This window comes from Phaseolus vulgaris, chromosome 4 (assembly GCF_051622355.1).
Source record: "Phaseolus vulgaris cultivar YP4 chromosome 4, ASM5162235v1, whole genome shotgun sequence".
Classification (NCBI taxonomy): Eukaryota; Viridiplantae; Streptophyta; class Magnoliopsida; order Fabales; family Fabaceae; genus Phaseolus; species Phaseolus vulgaris.
This window is the reverse complement of record NC_143501.1, coordinates 44,074,171-44,098,033: the sequence shown is the minus strand read 5'-3', so window position 1 is coordinate 44,098,033 and position 23,863 is coordinate 44,074,171. Positions and strand designations below refer to the sequence as shown.

At 34.4% G+C, this 23,863-nt stretch overlaps 2 protein-coding genes and 4 pseudogenes across 2 annotated transcripts; all 6 read right to left on the bottom strand.

The window, feature by feature from the left end:
• Positions 1 to 1,356: 1,356 nt before the first annotated feature.
• On the bottom strand, positions 1,357 to 2,101 carry LOC137838842 (putative ribose-5-phosphate isomerase 3, chloroplastic pseudogene; annotated as a pseudogene).
• An 804-nt stretch (positions 2,102 to 2,905) lies between these two features.
• On the bottom strand, positions 2,906 to 3,463 carry LOC137836517 (putative ribose-5-phosphate isomerase 3, chloroplastic pseudogene; annotated as a pseudogene).
• Positions 3,464 to 4,494: 1,031 nt separating this feature from the next.
• Positions 4,495 to 4,984, bottom strand: LOC150028109 (putative ribose-5-phosphate isomerase 3, chloroplastic pseudogene; annotated as a pseudogene).
• Positions 4,985 to 5,719: 735 nt separating this feature from the next.
• LOC137838841 (putative ribose-5-phosphate isomerase 3, chloroplastic pseudogene) lies at positions 5,720 to 6,473 on the bottom strand (annotated as a pseudogene).
• Positions 6,474 to 18,945: 12,472 nt separating this feature from the next.
• Positions 18,946 to 19,565, bottom strand: LOC137838839 (uncharacterized). Its single transcript, XM_068648059.2, has 3 exons — positions 19,458 to 19,565; positions 19,180 to 19,371; positions 18,946 to 19,092 (listed from the first exon to the last, which is right to left on the bottom strand). The coding sequence occupies exons 1-3, from the start codon at positions 19,563 to 19,565 to the stop codon at positions 18,946 to 18,948; spliced, it is 447 nt and encodes a 148-aa protein (XP_068504160.2).
• Positions 19,566 to 19,577: 12 nt separating this feature from the next.
• LOC137838838 (uncharacterized) lies at positions 19,578 to 22,132 on the bottom strand. The gene is made up of 5 exons (XM_068648058.2): positions 22,089 to 22,132; positions 21,634 to 21,730; positions 21,328 to 21,554; positions 20,502 to 21,225; positions 19,578 to 20,081 (listed from the first exon to the last, which is right to left on the bottom strand). Exons 1-5 carry the CDS (start codon positions 22,130 to 22,132, stop codon positions 19,578 to 19,580), a joined length of 1,596 nt encoding a protein of 531 aa, XP_068504159.2.
• Positions 22,133 to 23,863: the final 1,731 nt, after the last annotated feature.

Sequence of the window (23,863 nt, the reverse complement as noted above, 5' to 3'; positions counted from 1 at the left end):
TGCACCTTAACCTTCCTACATGCTATGCACTTATCACAAAAGCTAAGTACGAATTTGCGCATGTGGGGCCAAAAGAAATGCTCATGCAATGTATCTAAGGAAGAAAATCCAGGACATTTTGTTTTCGAAAAAGGAAGTTTTGAGTCGGTATGGGACTTATTACACCTAATTCTTGAGTGTTTTGATCTGAAACTTGTACCATACATTCCTTATTGTGTAGGAAAAGTTAAGCAAAAGTGTAATATGAAGGCCATTGGACCATAAAGTATAGCAACATAGGAAGAGCTTTACAACTGCAAATTGCAATTTATAACAATTTCACATTTCAGAGAAAAGTTACCAAAGAAAATATTAGCAATAATGTGACACATTTCATAAAGTGTTCAAAGTACAACTTCGATGTCATAAGTGTTCATGGAGACAACAATAATGCTTAAGAATCATCAAGGAAACCTCCAAAATTTCAAATAGGAAAAATTAATATTTTTTAAGGCAACTAATTAAAGTGACAGCATTCTCAAATGATATTTTGCACACCACTTCAAATATCTTCAAATATCTAGTTTTGAACGTTAATATTATAATATATGAAAATATCCTATAATTATCTTCTGATCATATCTTAACACATTTCAATTATTTTTTAGGGTTGGTTTCCTATTTCTATATCTCATAATTTGTTTCATTTTAGTTAGGATTATGGATTGTAAAAATAATGATTATTGTTCGTTTGTAGTCATATAATCACATTAACACGTCATAATTCTTAAAATAATAATATGAAAGGTCTATATTTTCGATTTCCTCCCAAATAGCAAAATGTCTTAATTTCAATTCAATAGTAGAAAAGAAGCATGCTTTGTATTTTAGAAAAGCAAAAAAATTATTAACCGTTTGTGTGCATTGCAGTAGGAGGAATTTTCCGAATTGAATGGTGGTTCACTTAAGAGAGAGAAAGATCAAAACAAATGGGGCGCACATTGTTATGTATTAATTGCCTTATGGAACCTTATTTTGATATTCTCACCCCCAACACTTTACTATATGCATAACGCTTCTAATATCTGCATCCCGTTTTCAAAAGCTTGGGTTGATTTTGCTACCAAGCATTTAGCTATTCGCCACCGCGACTTTTAATATCTGCACCATTCTTACCTAAATAAGTGAGGTCATTAACTCCCAAGCTTTTCCCTATATGTCACCGCTCTTTTATTTTATACAACCACCACTTTTTGATTTATTTTAAGAAAAACATAAATTAATAAATATTCAAGAATTTGAATTTCTAAAATATTTAGGGTTTAAGGCGCCATTCTTCTCCCAAAAATAGTTAATAGAGGCAATCTTGTACTTGCATCAGAACTGAACCACCTCCACCGTCATGGCGAGGTTGTTGCCACCGAGGCCGTCCAAGAGCTTCGTGTCGTCGACAACGCCAATGAACTTATCAAAGGCGGTCTCCTACATCTTCTCACGTAGGAGGGCGCCGGTACGGCCTTTAACAAGATTGAGGTCAGGATCAACCTCGTCTGCACTGTTCATCGCGAAATCAAATAGGAGTGTTTTGTCGAGGATAGAGAGGGAAATGCCGAGGGAGTGCGCCTGCTCCTCCATACACTTGAAGGTGGACACGCCGACGATGTTGGTGAGTTTGCCGGAGGATCATGCCGATCTTAACGTCCTGGGTTGCCTTCTCGGCTGGGAGAGTCTTGAGGTCGTCCTTGGAAAGGAAAATGGCACGGACAACAGTGAAGCAGTGAGGACGGGTGGACAGCTTAAGAGAGGTAGGGGTGTGCAAGATAAGGCTCGTGGAGGTCGTGTGGTGCATGAAGGAAGATAAGAGGGTGTGGAGAGGGATAAGGAGGCAATTGAAGAAGTAGAAAAGTTGGTCTGTTTGCGAGAGGTTGAGGTACAACGAATGCCACACCACACTCTACCCCCAAGTTTGCTTCTTTGGCCATTTTTTTCACTTTATTATCTTTTTTGGGTTTTAATTGGCTTGCCTTTGATTGCTTTCAACAACAAAAAAAGTTGTATCGAATGTATATTCCCTTTCCAAACTCCTACATTTGTTCACTACCATTTTATGCATTTCTCCCATTATCCTTAAAACAAAAACACATTTAATTTTTGTAAAAACAAACACCTTCATTAATTTACTTCAAGCTAACATTGCATTTCCCAAAGATACTCTTTAAATTGTTAACACTTCCTACTTTGGTTTTTAATTTTACTCTGTATTTGTGGTTTCTTACACTAAATACCAAGTGAAGTTCCAAAAAGAGTCTGAATGATGTGGAAATGTTAATATCGATGAGTGATTGTAAAAGAAAAATTAAATCAAAATGAATGTGCTTGATAAAATGTACTAATAAGACCTATTAAAAAAATATGTTAGAATCTACCAAAAATGTTTTAATTTCAATTCAATAGTAAGAAAGAAACTTGCTTTGTATTTTAGTATAGGAAAAAATTTGTTATCCGTTTGTGTGCATTGCAGTAGGAGGAATTTGCCGAATTGAAGGGTGGTTCACTTAAGAGAGAGAAAGACCAAAACAAATGGGGCGCACGTTATTGTGTGTAATGAATGACCATATGGAACCTTATTTTTATATTCCCACCCCAACACTTTACTATATGCATAACGCTTCAAATATCTACATTGCGTTTTCAAAAGCTTAGGTTGATTCTGCTGCCAAGCATTTAGTTATTCGCTACCGCCACTTTTAATATATGCACCATTCTTACCTAAATAAGTGAGCTCATTAACTCCCAAGCTTTTCCCTATCTGTCACCCCTCTTTTATTTTATACAACCATCACCTTTTAATTTATTTTAAGTAAAACATAAATTAATAAATATTTAAAAAATTGAATTTCTAAAATATTTAGGGTTTAGGATGTCATTATTCTTCCTTAAATAGTTGTTGGAGGCGATCTTGTACTTCCATCACAAACAGAACCACCTCCATCAACATGGCGATGTTGCTGCCACCGAGACCGTCCACGAGCTTCATGTCGTTGACGACGCCAATGAACATATCAGAGGCGGTCTCCTACATCTTCTCGTGTAGGAGGGCATCGCTACGGCCTTTGACATGATTGAGGTCAAGATCGACCTCGTCTGCACTGTCGATGGTGAAATCGTGTCGGGGATTTTTGTTGAGGCCAGAGAGGGCAATACCGAGGGAGTGGGCCTACTCCTCCGTGCACTTGGAGGTGGACACGCCGACTATGTTGGTAAGTTTGTCGGAGGACCATGCCGCTCTTAACAGCCTGGGCTACCTTGTTGGATGCGAGTCTCTTTTGGTCGTCCTTGGAGAGGGTAATAGCGCAGAAAACACGAAACAGTGAGGACGGGTGTATAGTTTTTTAGAGGTAGGGGTGCGTAGGATAAGGATCGTGGAGGCCGCGTGGTGCACGTAGGAGAGAGAAGGGAGTGAGGAGATGGATAAGGAGGCCATTGAAGAAGCAGAAAAGTGAATCTTGTTTGGGAGAGGCTGAGCTACAACAAATGCCACACCACACTCTACCCCCAGGTTTGTTTCTTTGGCCCTTTTTATCACTTTATTATTTTTTTTCGATTTTCCTTTACTTGCCTTTGATTGCTTTCAACAAAAAAAAAAGTTGTATTGGATGTATATTCCCTTTCCAAACTCCCACATTCGTTCACTAATATTTTCTGCATTTCTCTGTTTATCCTTAAAACAAAAATACATTTCATTTTAGTAAAAACAAACACCTCCATTGACTTACTTCAAGCTGGCATTGCATTCCTCACAAATACTCTTTAAATTGTTAACACTCTCTACTTTGGTTTTCAAATTTACTCTATATTTGTGCTTTCTCGCTCTAAATACCAAGTGAAGCTCCAAAAATAGTCTAAATGTTGTGCGAATGTTAATATGGATGATTGATTGTAAAAGAAAAATTAAATCAGAATGAATGTGCTAGAGAAAATGTAGTAATGGCACCAATCAAAAAATAAAAGATGTTAGAATCTACCAAAAAATGTCTTAATTTCAATTCAACATTAAGAAAGAAGCATGCTTTGTATTTTAGAATAGCAAAAAAATTGTTATCCGTTTGTGTGCATTGCAGTTGGAGAAATTTGCCGAATTGAAGGGTGGTTCACTTAAGAGAGAAAGAGCAAAACAAATGGGGCGCACGTTGTTATGTGTTAATTGCCTTATGGAACCTTATTTTGATTCCCACCCCAACACTTTACTATATGCATAACGCTTCCAATATCTGCACTGTATTTTCAAAACTTGGGTTGATTCTGCTGCTAAGAATTTAGCTATTCGTCACCGCCACTTTTAATAACCGTATCATTCTTACCTAAATAAGTGAGCTCATTAACTCCCAAGTTTTTCCCTATCTGTCACCCCTCTTTTATTTTATACAACCACTACCTTTTAATTTATTTTAAGAAAAGCATAAATTAATAAATATTTAAAAATTTGAATTTCTAAAATATTTAGGGTTTAGGGCGTCATACTTCTTTCTTAAATAGTTGCTGGAGGCGATCTTGTACTTCCATCACAAACAGAACCACCTCCACCGGTATTTCGAGGATGCTGCCACCGAGGCCGTCCACGAGCTTCATGTCGTCGACGACGCCAATGAACATATCAAAGGCGGTCTCCTACATCTTCTCGCGTAGGAGGGCGCTGCTACGACCTTTGACAAGATTGAGGTCAGGATCAACCTTGTCTGCACTGCCAATGGTGAAATCGTGTCGGGGATTTTTGGTGAGGCCAAAGAGGGCAATGCTGAGGGAGCATACCTACTCCTCCGTGCGCTTGTAGGTGGACATGCCGACGATGTTTGTGAGTTTTTCGTAGGATCATGCCGCTCTTAACGGCCTGGGCTGCCTTTTCGGTTGCTAGTCTCTTGAGGTTGTCCTTAGAGAAGGTAATAGTGCAGACAACGGGGAAGCAGTGAGGACGAGCGCGCAAAATAAGGCTCGTGGAGGTGGACATATTTCATAAAGTGTTCCAAGTACAAGTTCGATGTCATAAGTGTTCATGGAGACAACAATAAAGCATGAGAATAATCAAGGAAACCTCCAGAATTTCAAATAGGAAAAATTAATACTTTTTAAGGCAACTAATTATAGTGACAACATTCTCAAATGATATTTTGCACACCACTTCAAATATCTAGTTTTGAGCATTCATATTATAATGTATGAAAATATCCTAATATTATCTTTTGATCATATCTTAGCATATTTCAATTACCCTTTAGGATTGGTTTCCTTTTTCCATATCTCATAATTTGTTTCCTTTTAGTTAGGATTATGGTTTGTAAAAATAAGGATTACTCTACATTTGTAGTCATATAATCACCATTAACACGTCGTATTTCTTACAATAATAATATGAAAAGTCTTTACTCTCAATTTCCTCTCTAATGGCAAAATGTCTTTATTTCAATTCAACAGTAGGAAAGAAGCATGCTTTGTATTTTATAATAGCAAAAAATTTGTTATTCGTTTGTGTGCATTGCAGTAGGAGGAATTTTCCGAATTGAAGGGTGGTTCACTTAAGAGAGAGAAAGAGCAAAACAAATGGGCCGCATGTTGTTATGTATTAATTGCTTTTTGGGACCTTATTTTGATATTCTCACATCAGCACTTTACTATATGCATAACACTTCTAATATTTGCACCGCGTTTTCAAAAGTTTGGGTTGATTCTGCTGCCAAGCATTTAGCTATTCGCCACCACCATTTTTAATATTTGCATCATTCTTACCTATATAAATGAGCTCATTAACTCTCAAGCTTTTCCCTATATGTCACCCCTCTTTTATTTTATACAACCACCACCTTTTAATTTATTTTAAGAAAAATATAAATTAATAACTATTTCAAAATATGAATTTCTTAAATATTTAGGGTTTAGGGTGCCATTCTTCTTCCTTAAATAGTTGTTGGAGGCAATCTTATACTTCCTCCAAAACTGAACCACCTACACCGGCATGGCAAGGTCACTACCACCGAGTTTGTCCACGAGCTTCGTGTCGTCAACAACGCCAATGAACTTATTAGAGTCGGTCTCCTGCATCTTTTCGCGTAAGAGGGCTCTGCTACGTCCTTTGACAAGATTGAGGTTTGGATCGACCTCGTATTCACTGTTGATGGCGAGATTGAGGTGGGGAAATTTGTCGAGGACAGAGAGAGCAATGTCGAGGGAGCGTGCCTGCTCCTTCGTGCGCTTGGAGGTGGACACACCGACAATGTAGGTGAGTTCGTTAGAGGATCATGCCGCTCTTAACGGCCTGGACTACCTCGTCGACTGCTTGTCTCTTGAGGTCGTCCTTGGTGAGGGTAATGGCGCGATGGCGGAAAAGCAGTATTGACGGATGTGCAGTTTAAGAGAGGTAGGGGTGTGCAGGATAGGGTTGTGGAGGTGATGTGGAGCACGGAGGAGAGAGAAAGGGGTGAGGAGAGGGATAAGGAGGCCATTGAAGAAGCAGAAAAGTGGGCCTTATTTGGGAGAGGCTGAGCTACAACATGCCACACCAAACTTTACCCCCAGGTTTGTTTCTTTGGCCATTTTTTTCACCTTGATATCTTTTTTGGTTTTTCCTTGGCTTGCCTTTGATTGCTTCCAACAACACAAAAAGTTGTATCGGATGTATATTCCCTTTTCAACCTCTCACATTCGTTCACTACCATTTTTTGCATTTCTCCCATTATCCTTAAAACAAAAATACATTTCATTTTAATAAAAACAAACACCTCCGTTAACTTACTTCAAGCTGACATTGCATGCCTTACAAATACTCTTTAAATTGTTAACACTTTATACTTTGGTTTTCAACTTTACTGTGTATTTGTGGTTTCTTACACTAAATACCAAGTGAAGCTCCAGAAGATCCTAAATGATGTGGGAATTCTAATATGGATGAATGATTGTAAAAGAAAAATTAAATCAAAATGAATGTGCTAGAGAAAATGTAGTAATGGCACCTATTAAAAAAAACATGTTAGAATCTAGCCTTTGATAATTTGGGATGTGAGAAAGAAAGGTGTAAGAACTAATTAGTAAAGTTGATCAAATAGAAATAGCTCCAACCAGGAGGACCCTTGTTCAAACAATTGAGCAAACCGTTGGTTTTTGTTGTAATGTAATGTTATTTTACTAAAAGCATATAAAAAGAATAAAAGCAAATTTTAGTACAAATTTAAACTATAAAACTTACAACAATGCATTGCCTGCGAAGACTGAGTTGGAAATGTTAAACAAAAGTGTAATATGAAGGCCATTAGACCACAAAGTATAGCAGATTAGGAAGAGCTTTACAGCTACAAGCTGCACTTTATAAGAATTTCACATTTCAGAGAGAATTTACCAAAGAAAATATGAAGAATAATGTGACACATTTCATAAAGTGTTCTAAGTACAAGTTCGATGTCATAAGTGTTCATAAAGACAACAATAAAGCTTGAGAATAATAAGGGAAACCTCAAGAATTTCAAATATGAAAAATTAATATTTTTTAAGACATCTAATTACAGTGATAACATTCTCAAATGATATTTTGCACACCACTTCAAATATCTAGTTTTGAACGTTAATACTATAATGTATGAAAATATTCTAATATTATCTTTTGATTATATCTTAGCACCCTTCAATTATCCTTTAGGCTTTCCTATTTCCATATCTCATAATTTGTTTCCTTTTAGTTAGGATTATGGTTTGTAAAAATAAGGATTACTGACATTTGTAGTCATAAAATCACATTAATATGTCATAGTTCTTAAAATAATAATATAAAAAGTCTTTATTCTCAATTTTCTCCCTAATGGTAAAATGTCTTAATTTCAATTCAACAATAGGAAAGAAACATGCTTTGTATTTTAGAATAGCAAAAAAATTGTTATCCATTTGTGTGTATTGCAGGAGGAGGAATTTGTCGAATTTAATGATGGTTCACTTAAGAGAGAGAAAGAGCAAAATAAATGGGACACACGGTGTTATGTATTAATTTCTTTTTGGGATCTTATTTTGATATTCCCACCCCAACACTTTACTATGTGCATAACGCTTCTAATATTTGCACAACGTTTTCAAAGGCTTGGATTGATTGTGTTTTCAAGCATTTAGCTATTCGCCACCGCCACTTTTATTATCCGCACCATCATTATCTAAATAAGTGAGCTCATTAACTCTCAACCCTTTCACTATCTGTCACCCCTTTTTATTTTATACACCCACCACTTTTTAATTTATTTTAAGAAAAACATAAAATAATAAATTTGTAAAAGTTTTAATTTCTAAAATATTTAGGACTTGGGCACCATTCTTCTTACTTAAATAGATGCTGAGGGCGATTTTGTACTTCCAGCAGAACTGAACCACCTCCACAAGCATGATGATCTCTTTTGTCTTCATTTTTCACTTCATTTTTATGTTCTTACTACCACCTTTGTATTTGAACACTTGCACTCACAATTTTAGAACACTTGCACTCAAAATTTTAGGGTTAAACTTAATCTAATGTGTTCTTAATGTATACTCTTTGCCCTCTTCTCATTGTTAGCCTCCTTCTTAAGATTTTTTATTTCTTCATTTATTTACTTTTTCTTCTTTTTCTTTTAGGTTCATTTTCTATTTGTAGTTTTTCAAAACTATTTTTTTTTCTCTTTTTGTTTTATTATTTTATGAAATAAATTAATTTCTTTTACATTCTTATTCATTTGTGAACCCATTACATTATCTGGTCTCCTCTCATTACAATCTTCATTTTCAATATTTTCTTTTTTCTTCATTTGTTTTCATTTTCTTCTTTTTGTTCCCTTTTCTACTTCTGGTTTTTCAAAACCACTATTTTTTTTTTTCGTATTCAGCCTTTTGGTTTTACTATTTTAGGAAATAAATTAATTTTATTTTCAGTCTTTTTTTATTTTCTTAATATGTATTTTGGTTCTTATTTCATTGTTATGTATTAGAATCTATTTTATTTTTCTTTCTGATTTTTTAATTTCTAATTTTTTAAATTAATTATTTTTTTAAGTTCTAATTCATTCTATTTTATTAAATTTTGTGTTCTGAGTGGTTGCCTTTCTCTCAGTTGTGTTTTTTAGTTTATTATTTAGTTTCTAAACTATTCCACATATACAACATATATACATATATTAATTCAACAATTATTATTAAACATGATCTAACATATAAAGTATATCAAACATAAAATAATATATATATATATACATATATTTAATTTTAAATTTAAATATAACATAATCCAACATATAAAGTATATCAAACATAACATAATTCATTTAATAATATTGATATAAACATTAAATACATGTATAAACTAAAAATCATTATTAATAATAAAAATAAAGTACATAGAATATTACGAAGTGGACTTTAAGCCTAACTCAAACCCATAAAACCGGCTCGATAATGTGGGATCTCCAACATAGAAGATCAAAAGTACTATTGTTCCATCTCTATTTCTTTTTCATATTGGCGTTTCAGCTTTAAAGCGTTTGCGTGCCTCTAGTAGTTTATATTTCGAACAGAATGCCCAGAATCCTGCACCAAAAGTAATCAAATATTATAAACACGAGTAAACACTACAAGAATAATAAGATTTAGCTGCAATAGAAAGCATGAGTCACACTATTTGCGTAGGTTAAGTCTACACAAAATGAAGAAGAAAAAAAATAAAATAAATAGTGTCCGTCAAACACACGAAAAATCCACATTACAAGAAAAAAAGTAATTAGTTTCCACATATTTGTGGAGGCCAAATGTGGACGCATTTTTGGTCGATCAAACCCACACAAAACGGATGCAAACTTAAAAAAAAAATTATAATAATAAAATTTTAAATTTTTGAAGGTTTAATCCATGCTATGCTTTTGAAGCTAAGTCCCCACTATGTCTTTGAAGCTAAGTCCACACTACTTAAACGTTTTGAAGGTTCAGCCCACGCTATGATTTTAAAATTAAAAATAATAAAATTATAATTAATTTATTTCAAAACTTCTAGTTGTTGAAAGGTGTTGAACTCGAATATGAGCCAGAGAGCCCACAAAACTGCTGAGCGAACATTTCTTCCTCCACTCCTTCTTCTTCTTCTTCCTCCACTCCACAAAACTCCATGACGACGACAGTGCTTCGACCGTGAATGTGCGACCGTGAACATTCATCCTCCACTCCTTTTTCTTCTTTGACCAAGACCGTGCTTAGACCATGAACGTGCGACCGTGAACGGTAAGTTTCACATTTCTTCCTTCATTCCTTCTTCTTCTTTGACGACCGTTAATGAGTAACCCTAGGTTCTTGATGTAGGTTTCCCATATACTTGCTTTTTCTTACAATTATGATGTTGATTTGTGTCACCCTAGGATGATTTTTCTTCTTACATGTTGATTTAAGAGGATGCTAAGTTCTCGAATGATTTTGATGCTAAGTTCGTTGTAGGTCATTGATAGAGGACTGTGAATATCTTAGCTTTGTGAGGTTGGATTTTAGCAGGATGGTCCTTTAAGTAGATTTTAGTAGGATGGTCCTTAGTTTTCTAGTAGTGGAAGCATAGTTGAATCTCTGATATCATTATATTATTGACCACCCGAATACAAATAGTCCTTTACCTGACATGTTACGAATAATTTGTGTAAAAAGGGTATAAGTGAATACACATTGGATTATTGGATTACTGAGGGAGTTAGGAGTAACAATGATCCCTTGCGTTATTCGAATTATCTGTGGTAGGCAGCAAGAATCAAATTCCCCTCAACACCTTTCGAAAATGATTTTTGCTATTTTAATATACCTTCTAAAGTTTGATAGTACATTGAAGATTTAAAATTGTCAAGATGTTCGTATATGCAGATTGTCAAGGAGTGACGATTGCTTAGTGAAAAAAATAAGAGAGAAAAGTGACCGACCGACCAAAGATTAAGATAATAGTTATATCAGCCTTTTTTTTAAGACAACAGTTACTTATGCATTAGATAGATAGTTAAGCTAGAATGAGAGTTGAAAAAAGACATGGTGTGAAATAATTTAGTTTGTAGTTATTATACAAGTGGTGGAAGTGTGAGCATTGTTTGTATTTGTAGAGTTTATGTGTATGGTGTGTTCATGTCCTCACTTAGGATATGTGCTTCACTGATTCAGACTTATGCATGCATTTGTCTTTTTTTTAATCTGCGATGGCGAATGTATGCACTTAGGAATATTTATATAATGATGATGCACTTTTTTCTTGGAGTAAATTTCTGCAACACTTTCTCTTTTCTTCATTGCCAGTTATTTTAAAATTTAGCTATGATCAACCAAATGTTTCTGCTGAGAATTTAATTGATAATTTGAGAAAATCTAAAGTGTATTTAGTTTACATTAATCATTAAACTAGCCTAATTGTCAATCAATTTTTTGTCATTTTTTATTAACTCTTATACTGTCATTCCATAGTTTCCTCTTTGAGGCTTTAAACTCCAACATTCTCTTCCATAGAGTATATAACAAGTCATAGAGCAATGTGATAACACTCACTTCTATAGAGTACAAGTGGTCATTGAGCAATATGATCAGAATCACTTCCATAGAGTACAACTGGTCTAAAACTTTCCTTTAAGCTTAGTAGGTACTTTGTGATCACAAATATTTTGAGTTGAAAATCACTTTACAAGTCAAAACTGATTTCACACCATTGTAATATGGTATGATAGTTTTGTTTGATAATTCTTATATATCACTACTCATAGAGCGGTGTTATATTGGCTAATAATTTCATCACTACTATATACTATGCAGAAAAATGGATCGAAGATGGATGTATGAACGACTTGATCCTTCAAGGAGACTTAGTAAACAATTCATTACACATATTTAATAGAAGGTTGTCTTGTTCTATCATACGTCCTCATCCCTTGATGAGCTACACTCTTTCCATTTTAATTTGATCATGTTCCAAAGCCTAAAGGATTTTCAAAACCTACGAAACAGACTTTGACAGATACATTGAAAAGGTTAATTTATAAGATGACACTGAGACATTGCATATATATATATATATATATATATAGTAAGCCTCAAAAGAATATTAGTGAGTACTCATTATTTTGCAATGAAAAAACTGTCTCTTTATAAAAGAATCTCAATAAGATGAAATAATAACTTAGAAGAAAAGGTATATTCACCTTTCCAAATCAACTATTTTTTTTCCTAATATAATGAGCTTTACTAGAAGAGGTGAGAAGACATTAGTAGTTTGATGTCCTTCAAAGTGGAGGTGCTAGCGAGGAGTAACTGTTGAAAATGTATTTGCCAATATGGCACTTCAACAAGGAAAGGAGTCTTTGCTTCATAGTTCAAAGCTTATTTCATCTTCTGAAATTTTTAAACTGAAGGTATTATAAAAATAGTTTAGTGACGCATGCATATTTTAAGGGAAAAATATATCCTTGGGAGGGTCATTCATAGTTGCTCAAAATTGCCAAGAGATCCATTTACATTCAGATGAAGCATAACACATCTTCATCTCTCAAGAAATGGAGCATGATTTGTCATGTTTCTTTCTTAAAATAGTGGTTTTTAATGGTGTTTCCCTATATATGCTGCATTGTTTGATTTTCTTTACCATTCATTTGTGTTCTAATAGTGTATTTGTGTATTATTTGTGTTGACAGACTACAACAAAGAAGAAAATTTCTTCTGCTTTCTCGTTTCCTGCTGAACTTGATATGCGGCATAGAATGTCTGAGCTGTCTCAGTTCGACTTGGTGTATGGATTGTCAGCTGTACTGATTCACAAGGGAACTGGTGCTAATAGTGGTCATTACATTGCTCATATTAAGGATGTAAACACTGGGCAATTGTGGGAATTTGATGATGAGTATGTTACTAATTTGGGTTGTCATCCATTTGGCGAAGGGTCTTCAAATTCTACCTCTAAATCCATCAAGACTGATGCAATTCATTCTAATTGTTCTCAAGTGATAGTAGCGGACAATAATGGAAATGGTTTGCATGCCTCTCATTCAAAATCTTCACTTGTGGAGACATTTTTGTCTAGTGATGCGTACATGTTGATGTACCATCTTAAACATACAAAAAATGTTGGTGAAATTGGGAGTGTAATTTGTGGTGCTAAGCATGATGAAAGAGAGGGTGTGGAAATTGCTTTGCAAAATGGTGCTTCTCTTGCATCTCATCTTTGTAATGAGATTCAAAATTTCAATGCCTCATATGATGAAGCTTGTCAGGAGTACAATAACAAGAAAGAGTTGGAATTTGGTCGTATTATTGGAATGAGACAAGAGGTTCGATCTGTTTTAGCTGAAGCTCCTGTTCAACCACTGGAAAAACCATTTTATTGGATTTCTAGCGAATGGCTTCGCCAGTGGGCTGACAACATTATTCCAGTGTTAGTGCTTTTCCTTTCAAACAATTATTAGAGTCAGGTTAATTGATGTATTAGTATTTTATAGCATGCTTACTTTGCAAGGTATATGCAGTCCTCTTGGCAACTCGTTTGTCCAATGCTCACATGGGAAAGTCCCAGTTTCAAAGGTTACCTCAATGAAATGAGTGTCTGCTAAAGCATGGGATACCTTGTTCTCCAATGTAACTTTTTGTTGGTCTCCTGTTACATATTTTTTGTGGATTATTACTTATCTACATGTGGTATAGTGTTGTTAAGGTTTGTTTTGTGTTCAAGATATGATAGGATGATACTGGGATAAAAACAACTTACGATATGAATATGATAGAATCCAAGCATGATAAGCTTAAGCCAGTCAAATGTTTGGTGCACCTCAGATAATTAGATAACTAAATTATGTTACCTTTTCCTGTATTCAACATGGACCAAATAATGGTAAGATATGATAAAAATTATGTTCAAAGTACAAAATTACTCTTCCATTAAAATTACATATAGTTTCTCATATTTTATTGCTTTCTAACTTAGTTCCTCCCTCTGAGGATAAGAAATGCTTTGCACGATTAACAATGATTATGTCTTGGGAAAGGTCAAAATTGACAAGCAACTCTTTCAACCTATTTTTATGTTTTCAGTTGGGCAATACTGGTAGGAAAGATGAAAAGAAAATTTACAAGATGTAGTGGAGATAAATCTAGTTCTATAAGTGAACTTTAGAAGTTGGGAGAGTGGTTGTGTTGCCCATGACCACATTTTTTACTAGTGATGTCTGTAAGGAAACTAGTGTTAATTGGGGGCTGATGGAACATAAACTTTCTTAGAAATGCTTATGTGAGGAGAAAATTTTTGTTTACTTAGCTAAGTTAATTACAGTTTCTGGCAAGAGTAGTTTGGTACTGCTTTTTGCTGGTTTTATGTTGTATAAATGTTGGTTTTCTGCTGCAGTTTTGGTGCTGGTTTTATGATGTGCAAATGCTGGTTTTCTGTTGCAGTTTTAGTACTGTTTTTAGCTGGTTTTATGCTGTATAAATGCTGGTTTATGTTGCAGTTTTGGTGCTGGTTTGGTGTTGTTTTGATGTTGTTTTTGCTGCAGTTAAAGTGCTTTTGATGTTCTTTTTGGAGCCTAGGCACTGTTATTTTTAGGTTTAGTAGCAGTGTGTTAAGCATAGTTTGTTTGAGTGTGTGTCCTTGTTCTTTAGGAATGTTTGTAGTCATTTTTTATGTAGATGATCCTTTAGTTGTAGGCTCTTTCTTGTTATGTTAAAACAAGAAAGGTTTCAAACTGTTTAAGATTTAACTTCTCTAGGTTGACATGATTAGAAAGTAGAAGTTTCTTGGAACCTTATATAGCTCAACTTCTGTTTTTTAAAGCGTGTTTTCTGTTTTCCTTGGTATTTTGAAGAGTGTGAAGGTAAGCTTGTCTTGGTATCTACCAGTTCAACCTTAGTTAATTAAAGTAACTTTTGTTCAATTTCAATCAAAATATCATCAATAAAAAACCACAGATATCACGCTTCTACCTTTGTATTTTTGTACAAAATTCCAAGTTTATTATCGTGGGCCTTATATTAGAAAATCATTTTTTATGTTTTTTTCCTTGTTCCTATTAAAAAAATATTTTTTTTCTCAATTTAAAAACAATATTCAATTTTCAAGACAAGTAAAAAGTATAAAGAAAAAGTTATAAATAAAATTTTTTTAGTAAGAAAAACATTTCTTCTATTGCTTCCTAAAATAATTTTATCTTGAATAATTATATTGAAAAAAAATGAAATAGGTAAAAAATAGGATAAATGCAATAAGAAAAAGAGAAGTAGAGTAATTTAAAATTGATTTATTTTAATAAAAAAATAGTTTTCTTTTTAAAATTGATTTATTTCAATAAAAATATATTTCAAACTGAAATTCTGTGTGTGCTTGTAGGCTAAGACTACACTAATTCAAATAAAAAATATAAAAAATATTTGAATATTTTGAAGGCTAAGCCCACGCTAATTTGTGGCCAACATGAAGGTTTAGCCTACGCTTATTGTGTGCCCTCGTAGCTAAACTCACTTTACTTGGACATTTTGAAGGCTTGGCCCACGCTAATATAATTTTGCGTGAGCTTAGCGTGGGTCAAACTCACAATTTTTTATAACTACTTGGACATTTTGAAGGTTTGGCCCATGCTAATATAATTTTATGTGAGCTTAGCGTGGGTCAAACTCAAAAAAATTTATAACTACTTGAACATTTTGAAGGTGACAATTGCTTCCTGCACCCTCACGTTTTTCTTCCTGCACCCCACACTCTTATGCAAAGACTAAATTGTCCTTAATAGTTTTTAAAATTCCAAAAATACCCTTCACCTAAAAAAACCCTAAAAGGCGCAGGCAACGATTCTCTCAGTGCACAACCGTGGGTTTCATTTTCTAGCAGCAGCCGCACCTACAAATCGTTATCCTTACAATCTCAGACATTTTCTGTTGTTGATATAGAGTGCTTTTAATCAAGGTAAGTTAGTTTCTTTACTTTCGGATCTGCACATCCGGTTTTTTATGGATTTTTGTTTCCGTAAGTGTTTTCTTGCATTGCAGATCATAGAATCCGATAGAATCCCGAGTTTATGCTTGCGGTAAAATCCCGAATTTATAGTTCCGGGAAGGTTCCAAATTTTTGGATTTGGGAAAGTTCCGAAATTTTGGATCCGGGATAGTTCTGAATTTTTGAATCCCCTGCTCATCAAATCCATATAAATTAGTTGAAATAATATGAATATTTGATGTTAGCTGGAAAAACAAATTATTAGAACTCCCTGTTTATAAATCTTTTTCAAAATTCACAATTATCATAATGTTTTCCAATGCTAAGTGCAGTACCAAAAACAGTCAAAGATCAAATCAGTTTCTATTTGAGCTGAAAAGGGAATGTAACAATATTTTATGCAAAGCTACTTTCCCACCCTTCTACTGTGCAAGTTCTTACTTGTTCTCTTATTTTATGCAATATGATATGATTAAACCAAAAATTAAGTATATAGCATGCAAAGTGTGTACTTGGAATCCATCATGGGAGATCTTTACGGGACCCACCCAAACACCAAGTTCATCTAAAGCTTGTATTTTATTTATTTTAATCCCCAGAACATACTCCATTGTCAGAATCTGCATTTGAAAAATAGTTAAATTACATAGATGAATAAGAAATACATCATAAGTAAAATGGGAAAGATGTATAACTGCAATGTTTTATCTATGAGAACTGAATGTTGAACCTACGGTGTGGTAAAATCCCAGTATATTGTAGGGACTTTCACATAATCCAATTGCTTAAAGTTACTCGCAAATAGTTCAGCATTAACAACTTCCTTGGTGTAATCAATCGCCTGAAAATATTTAACTCGTGTTACATTAACAAGGATCAGACAAAGTCACATATATAATAAAAGGAAGATCCAGACCTGTGTTTTTATGATCTTAGATAACAATGTTTGTTTAGTAGAAATGATACAATAGAATTTTATATTTGTTGTTTTGTGTTTGTATTGGTTCAACATCTTATTCATTAGTTTGTAATTTGGTTTAACTGGAATGGTGTAATTGAATAGAAATGGTGAAGACTAGGGGAGGAGGTTCACAAGGTGATCGTCTACGTCCCACAACCTCTATTAGAAGAAGAAGAAGACATGTTAATGGAGATGAAGAACATGTTGAACTTGAAGAAGCTGAACCCCAAATGGAGGTGAAGGACGAAGACGCACCTGAAGTAGAAGGTGAAGGTTATCCTGGAGGTCCACGAGATAGGACATTATTGACAGGTTATGAAGACCATGTCGCCATGCAATTATGGAATGGTGTGGTAAGTAAATATGTTGTATTATGATACTTGTTCATTGTTAATTTGATATGATTTTCGTTCATTAAATTGTATATTTTATATGATTTTGGTTGGTTAAATTAGGATCGAGGAGAGTTAAAATTGGTGTCTCATGGCCGAAAAGTGAATAAGATGGGTGTTCCTCATCCTCGGATACTACCTGCAGTGGAGTTGTCAGGTTTAGTTGGACTTGTTGGGACAAGCTATGACACGATAGACATTTGTAGAAAGGTGGCACCCAGAGACAAATTCTTTTCATCTTCCTGTAGGTGAGTTGACCATCACATTGGATGATGTGTAGAATTTGTTGCACCTCCCAATTATCGGGCAGTTTTACACGTACACGAGCTTGGATGCAGCTGCGGCGACCGATTTGCTTGTTGATTCACTTCGTGTAGAACGGGGAGTAGCAGCTACTGAGACTCGCCATTGTCAGGGTGGACATGTGCGTTTAAGCTGATTGAGGGAGATGTATGAGAACGCATGTAGCAGAAGACAATGACCTGTGGCTGTACGGGCATATTTGTTACACCTAGTAGGTTGCACCATCTTTGCAGATAAGAGTGCTACATCGGTCAGTGTATCCTACTTGGGATTATTTGTAGATTTAAGGCACATCGGAGGATACTCGTGGGCAGCAGCTGCTTTGACCCACATGTATGAGCAGTTGGGAGATGGTTCCTATGCAAATACTAGACAGTTAGCTGGGTATGTCACGTTATTGGCATCGTGGATATATGAGCACTTTTCGAGTATTGGGCATCGACAAGTTCGGGATGACTATGTTGAGGATGAGCCGCGGTGTATGAAATATGTGGTCGGGAGTAGGTTGTCCACACTTGCATCTGTTCGGATGCAATTAGATAGTCTTTGTATAAGTGTTGTTCAATGGATGCCCTATGAAGAGCATAGAGCGGTGCGTCCTTTTGAGTGGATTTCTTTATTTTCAGGGTACATTCGATTGAGGGCTTGTAGGCAGATGCATTTGCCTGAACGCGTACTTAAACAGTATGGATATCTACAATGTATCCCTCGTCACCCAGCCAATGGTGATCCCTCCACATCTGAGATCGACCATCGATGGTTAATTTTAATGCTAACTTGTGTTCCTGCATATTTGGAGTGGTTTCAGTCTATATCACACCCATATATCATTCAGATGGTTGAGGATAATCGACCTCTGGTGATTACCCCTGATGGACGACGTCAGGACGGGAATGATACTATCTTTGAGCATCCCGCTGTGGTAAGAACTTATTACTTTCTTATTTAAATAATACATTCTCAATTGCAATCAATGTGATTTGTTTATAATTGTAGGGTCTTTGTAGAAGAATAGCATCCACCTTGCAATTGATTATAGATGATGGTCATTTAACCAAGGATTCACCTGCATGGGAAGGGACACAGACAGCCTTGATGCTAGCCTGATCAGCCACCGAGGACATGTTTGTGTATGTCCGCAGACAACGACACAGACGATGATGATGATCATTTTAGTTGTTGTTATGTTTTGTAATTTCGTGAAGAAAGACTTAGTTTACAATTATTTCTGAATTTCTAAATTTGATGAATGAACACTTTGGTTATGAAATTAAACAATTCTTCTTCCGCATTTATAATAGTCAGAATGTTAACATATTCATTTATCAATGCAATTACAACTATAAATGTCGCCTAATGGACATAATTTGTGTAAACATTTGCATCCGACTAGTATAATATGAACACCAAGTTTTGACAATTGGATAACAATGAGTAGACCATAAAATATCTGTTGGTGGAATCGGACAACCTTGTTGCAACTGAACCTGTTAAAAATTGTAAATAATGTCATTAATTATTAATTATGTTTTTCTATGATTCCTAAAATTCATTAACAATGAAGTTGAACAAACCTGAACAAAATGATTTCCATGAACATGTCCAATACAGATGATGCAGTGATGATTAAAATCTGTTGGAGGTTGGGATCTTAATGGAAAAATAGTCAATGATTGTTTAAAAGATAAACACACAACAATCACATTATATCGATTCGCAATAACGTATCCCATATCCGGTATTGTCATCCACTTATCTGTACTTATCTGCAAACATAATAAAATGTAACAAGTTAATCCAACTCATACACCATTTTACAATTAATAACATCATTCAAAATGAATAGAATTACCATGTGGTCAACTAGAAGTGAATTTTTCAGAAATTCATATCGTTCATCACTGCCAAACAAATCAATATATTCTTGATGCCATTGATAAAGTTCTTTATGCAAGTTCATGCGTACAATAGCCTAAGACTCCTGTCCCATACCCAATAATGCACCAACCGCACGATAACCACAATGACCGTCAACCTTAACATCAACAATGTAAGGATGAATTCCAACCGGAAATTGTTGTAGCATTGGTATTGATTTGGTCAGAGGAGTCTCCGAAATAAATCCCTTGCTACATTTCAAACTAGATGAACTATCATGTTGTGAAAGAATGAGATCAACATGTTCAAAGTAAGAAGGAATTCGCTTCGTTGATTTACCAAATTTACTCTGACGCCCTTTTTGTGCACCTTTTGTTTTGACTTTCTCCGTTGGTGGACATAAAGATGTCTTATCTGGATAGGCAATCTCACGTAATTTGGCTTTGATGTTAATCTTACCAGCCATGTCAACCTCATTGAACTGATTCATGATGACAGCCCACTTTTGTTGGATGGACAACTCTGCTAAAGTATCATCATTTGAAATATCTAAAAAGCTTAATCGTGTCCAAATGAAATGCACTGAATGCAATGGTATCTACCAACACCAAAGGAAGTCAATTCACAAGCACAAGGAAGGCCATGAGTAGATCTAATGGTGCACCCACAACGAGATTTATCTAAACCAACATATTCAACTCGATCACTCTCTTCTGCAATATATTGCAAGACATATTTTGAAACGAAGCCAACCAATTTCTTATATCTTGTTACATTGAAGACATGACTCACTACATGCAAACTCTTTTCAAATGAAGATTTAATTGCATTATGTTGCAAGATGATCATCTTATTAATGGAATCCTAACAAAAGCATAAGTCCCTCATTGACGTCTCAAGGATCCTCTTTAAACTCCAATGTGCAGCCTCAACCCTGTTACTTGTCGTGTTGCCTAAGTGCATGACTTTATCCGTCCAAGCCTTAACAAGTAAATATAGGCCATGGTGAATAAACAACATTAAAGGCCTCCACACGATGTTCATAGGATTCTACATTTTCACAATCAACAATTGCTCCCCAAGATTCCATCACTTGATCCCATGCCACTTTTGGATAAACAATCATTTTACATTTTGCTTTAACATTTTTATCAATGTGAAAACGACATAACAAATTAGCAGCTTCAGGAAACACAACATTTATTGCATTCATTAAAGCAATATCTCTATCACTAACCACAACCTTTGGGTATGAATCAACTCTCAAAAACAAACCTTTTAGCTTCTCGAGGGCCCATACAAAGTTATGATGACGTTTTGATGCGAGTAACATAAATGCAGCACTGAAGGTCAATCCCGTTGAGGTTACACCAACAACTTCAAACAAGGGCATCCTATACCTATTAGTTTTATACGTACTGTCCATCATCAATACAATGTTAAAGGCATTCAATAACTTCACTGAATCAGGGTGTGTCCAAAATAAATCTTGCACAACATTCGTCCCTTCTTCAAACCTAGACCAATAGATATACATATCTCGCTCAAGTAACATCATCAATTGTTGCATTTCAGTTCTATCACCTCGTACTGATCTTTTGTACATATATCGTGCATTATAAACTTGTTTTATTGTGCTGACATTTTTCTCATTATGCTCTTTCATTGTTAGCAAAATATTTCTAAGCTTCACCGAACTCTTTGTCATGTCCATAAGCATTGACTTCTTAGTGCATGTGAACCTACTAGCATATGGATGACCAACCAATGTATTTACCAACTCATGATTATGAGACCCACAAATTAATTTCAATATTCATCCTTGACCACTCTTTATTGGATACCCTCGTAATCTGAAAGGACAACCACATTTCCTAGTTCCACTCTCAGTAACCTTTAAATCCTTCTTATATCGTCTGTATTTACCACCTCTCTCACAACCTAATAATACAAATGTCTTCCTTCCTCGTTGGCCAGTTGAAGTATCCGATCTCAATATCACAATAACAAAACCAAAGTGAAATGCAACTTTTCTAACCCACTTTAGGAGCTCATCCCGAGTACGAAATATCTACAAAAGTTATCATAACAAATTATTTCATTTACTAATTAACAAACAACTTAAACATACTTTACAAACTTAACCTTACCTCATCTGTAGTAAACACACTTATACATTCATCATCATCCCACACATCAAACCCATCATATAATTCTTGTTCAATTTCTTGACTACTGTCCATGCTTCTACAAACAAAACAAAAAAACTAAATCATTGCATTTCAGATCCATGAATCCATAGGTCAAAAAAATCATTCCAGATCCATCAATCCATAATTCAAAAAAACCATTCCGGATTCAGGAATCCATAACACAAAAAAACCATTCCGGATTTAGGAATCCATAACACAAAAAAACAATTCCAGATTCAAAAATCCATAATGCAATTTAAGCTTCCAGATCCACCAATCCATAATACAATTCAGGCTTCTGGATTCAGCAATCCGGAAAACAACAATTTATGATAATTTTACTTCCAGAACACCCCCTCATCCAGAAAACACAATGTAATTAATTCCGGATTCTTAAACCTAGAATATATTACCGGATCCCGATATCCGGTAACCTCGAAATCCCCATAACCGCCATGCCTTTAAAAAAAACTGTAGTCTTACCTCTAACACCCAAACAATACTTCGACAACATTCTGTAGTGCTCCACCTTGCTCCGAAGAATTGCAAAGACTCCCAACAATAGTTGATATTTCAGTGATGAAGATGAACTGCTACAATGCAAGTCCAGGAGAGTGCCCTTTTCAAATTATAGGTCAAGGGTACTTTAGGAATATTTAGAATTATGGGGGTGTAGGAAGAAAAATGTGGGGGTGCAGGAAGAAGAAGCCTTTGAAGGTTTGGCCCACGCTAATATAATTTTGTGTGGGCTTAGCGTGGGTCAAACTCACAATTTTTTATAACTACTTGAACATTTTGAAGGTCTGGCTCACGCTAATATAATTTTATGTGGGTTTAGCGTGGGTCAAACTCACAATTTTTTGTAAATTTCTAAACCCCTTGTAGGCTAAGCCCATGTTTCACCTACGCAAAAAAACACCCGTCATGCCCACACCTGCCAATATATCTTTACGTCGAGTATATTAGCTTCAAAATTCTTATTAACGCTATGCCGACGATAATCACCTTTTTGTGTAGGTTTTTCATACTTAGTCTCTGTTTTTCGCCCATGATAATAAACTTTTTTTTTTAGTGAAATGTAATCTTTTGGATACATAGTATTTCTTAATGGCTGGTTTTTACTGAAAAATAAAAAATTATGAGTTACAAGTCTTATTTACTGATTTTTTTTTTCTAATTAGATATTTTCAAGAAATCTTACTCAATAAAAAAAGTAAATATTAATGGATTTAACACTTCTAGCTTGGCACTTCTAATAGAAATATTAATAAAAGTAATTAATTATATTCGAAGATATTAATTTAGTTTAATTTAAAAAATATATTAACAATGAACCGTATTAACTTTTAGCATTAAAAATTCCTTTTAAAATGTGTCTTATATTATTATTATTGTTCCAAATTTTCATTATTAATAAATTACTATACCAACCATTTAAAAAAAAAAATACTACTACGACTAATTTCTTTTAAAATGTATCTTTACAAAAATATGTCATAATAAAGATAAGAGTGTAATAACATAGAAGTTCAATGGTTTTATTGCATGCAAATGTAGGAATGTTGAGTCTTATTCTTTCAAAACAAAATTGCTTCCTTTTGATTCCTTATTTAAGAAAATGTATTAATGAAAATGTCACATAATATTTTGTGAAAGATAACACATCCGACACATTTTTATCAATGAAAGAAAAAAGAAAGGAGAAATTTTATTTTCTAAGGACTAAAAGTCTAACAATTTTATATTTTGAGAATATAAAAGTATATCAAACCTTATCAAGTACATAAGAAAAATCATTAAAAATCAAATGATAACAAAAGTAAAATCAAACAGATTAAGGGAATGATATTGTGCAATACTAAATTAAGATCAAGGTAAAACTATCCAACATTTTAAAATGTCACATCTGGAAAGTTTGACACAAAACCACATGTATTTTTTATATCAAACTTTCTACGCTTGTTTATGATCTACTGATATTCTATTTTTTTTATCAATAATAAATAAATTAAATTAAAAGGAATACTTGAGAGTATCTCAACCGTTTAAAAAAACAGTTCTCCATATGACTTGGAACAAATAACCATTAGATGTACTAACTTCTGATAGTTATCAGTATTGTTGTAACTGTAGTTGAACTTCCTCTACCCAATTCGCTTGATTTTTCTAAAATATTATAATTCAGTTA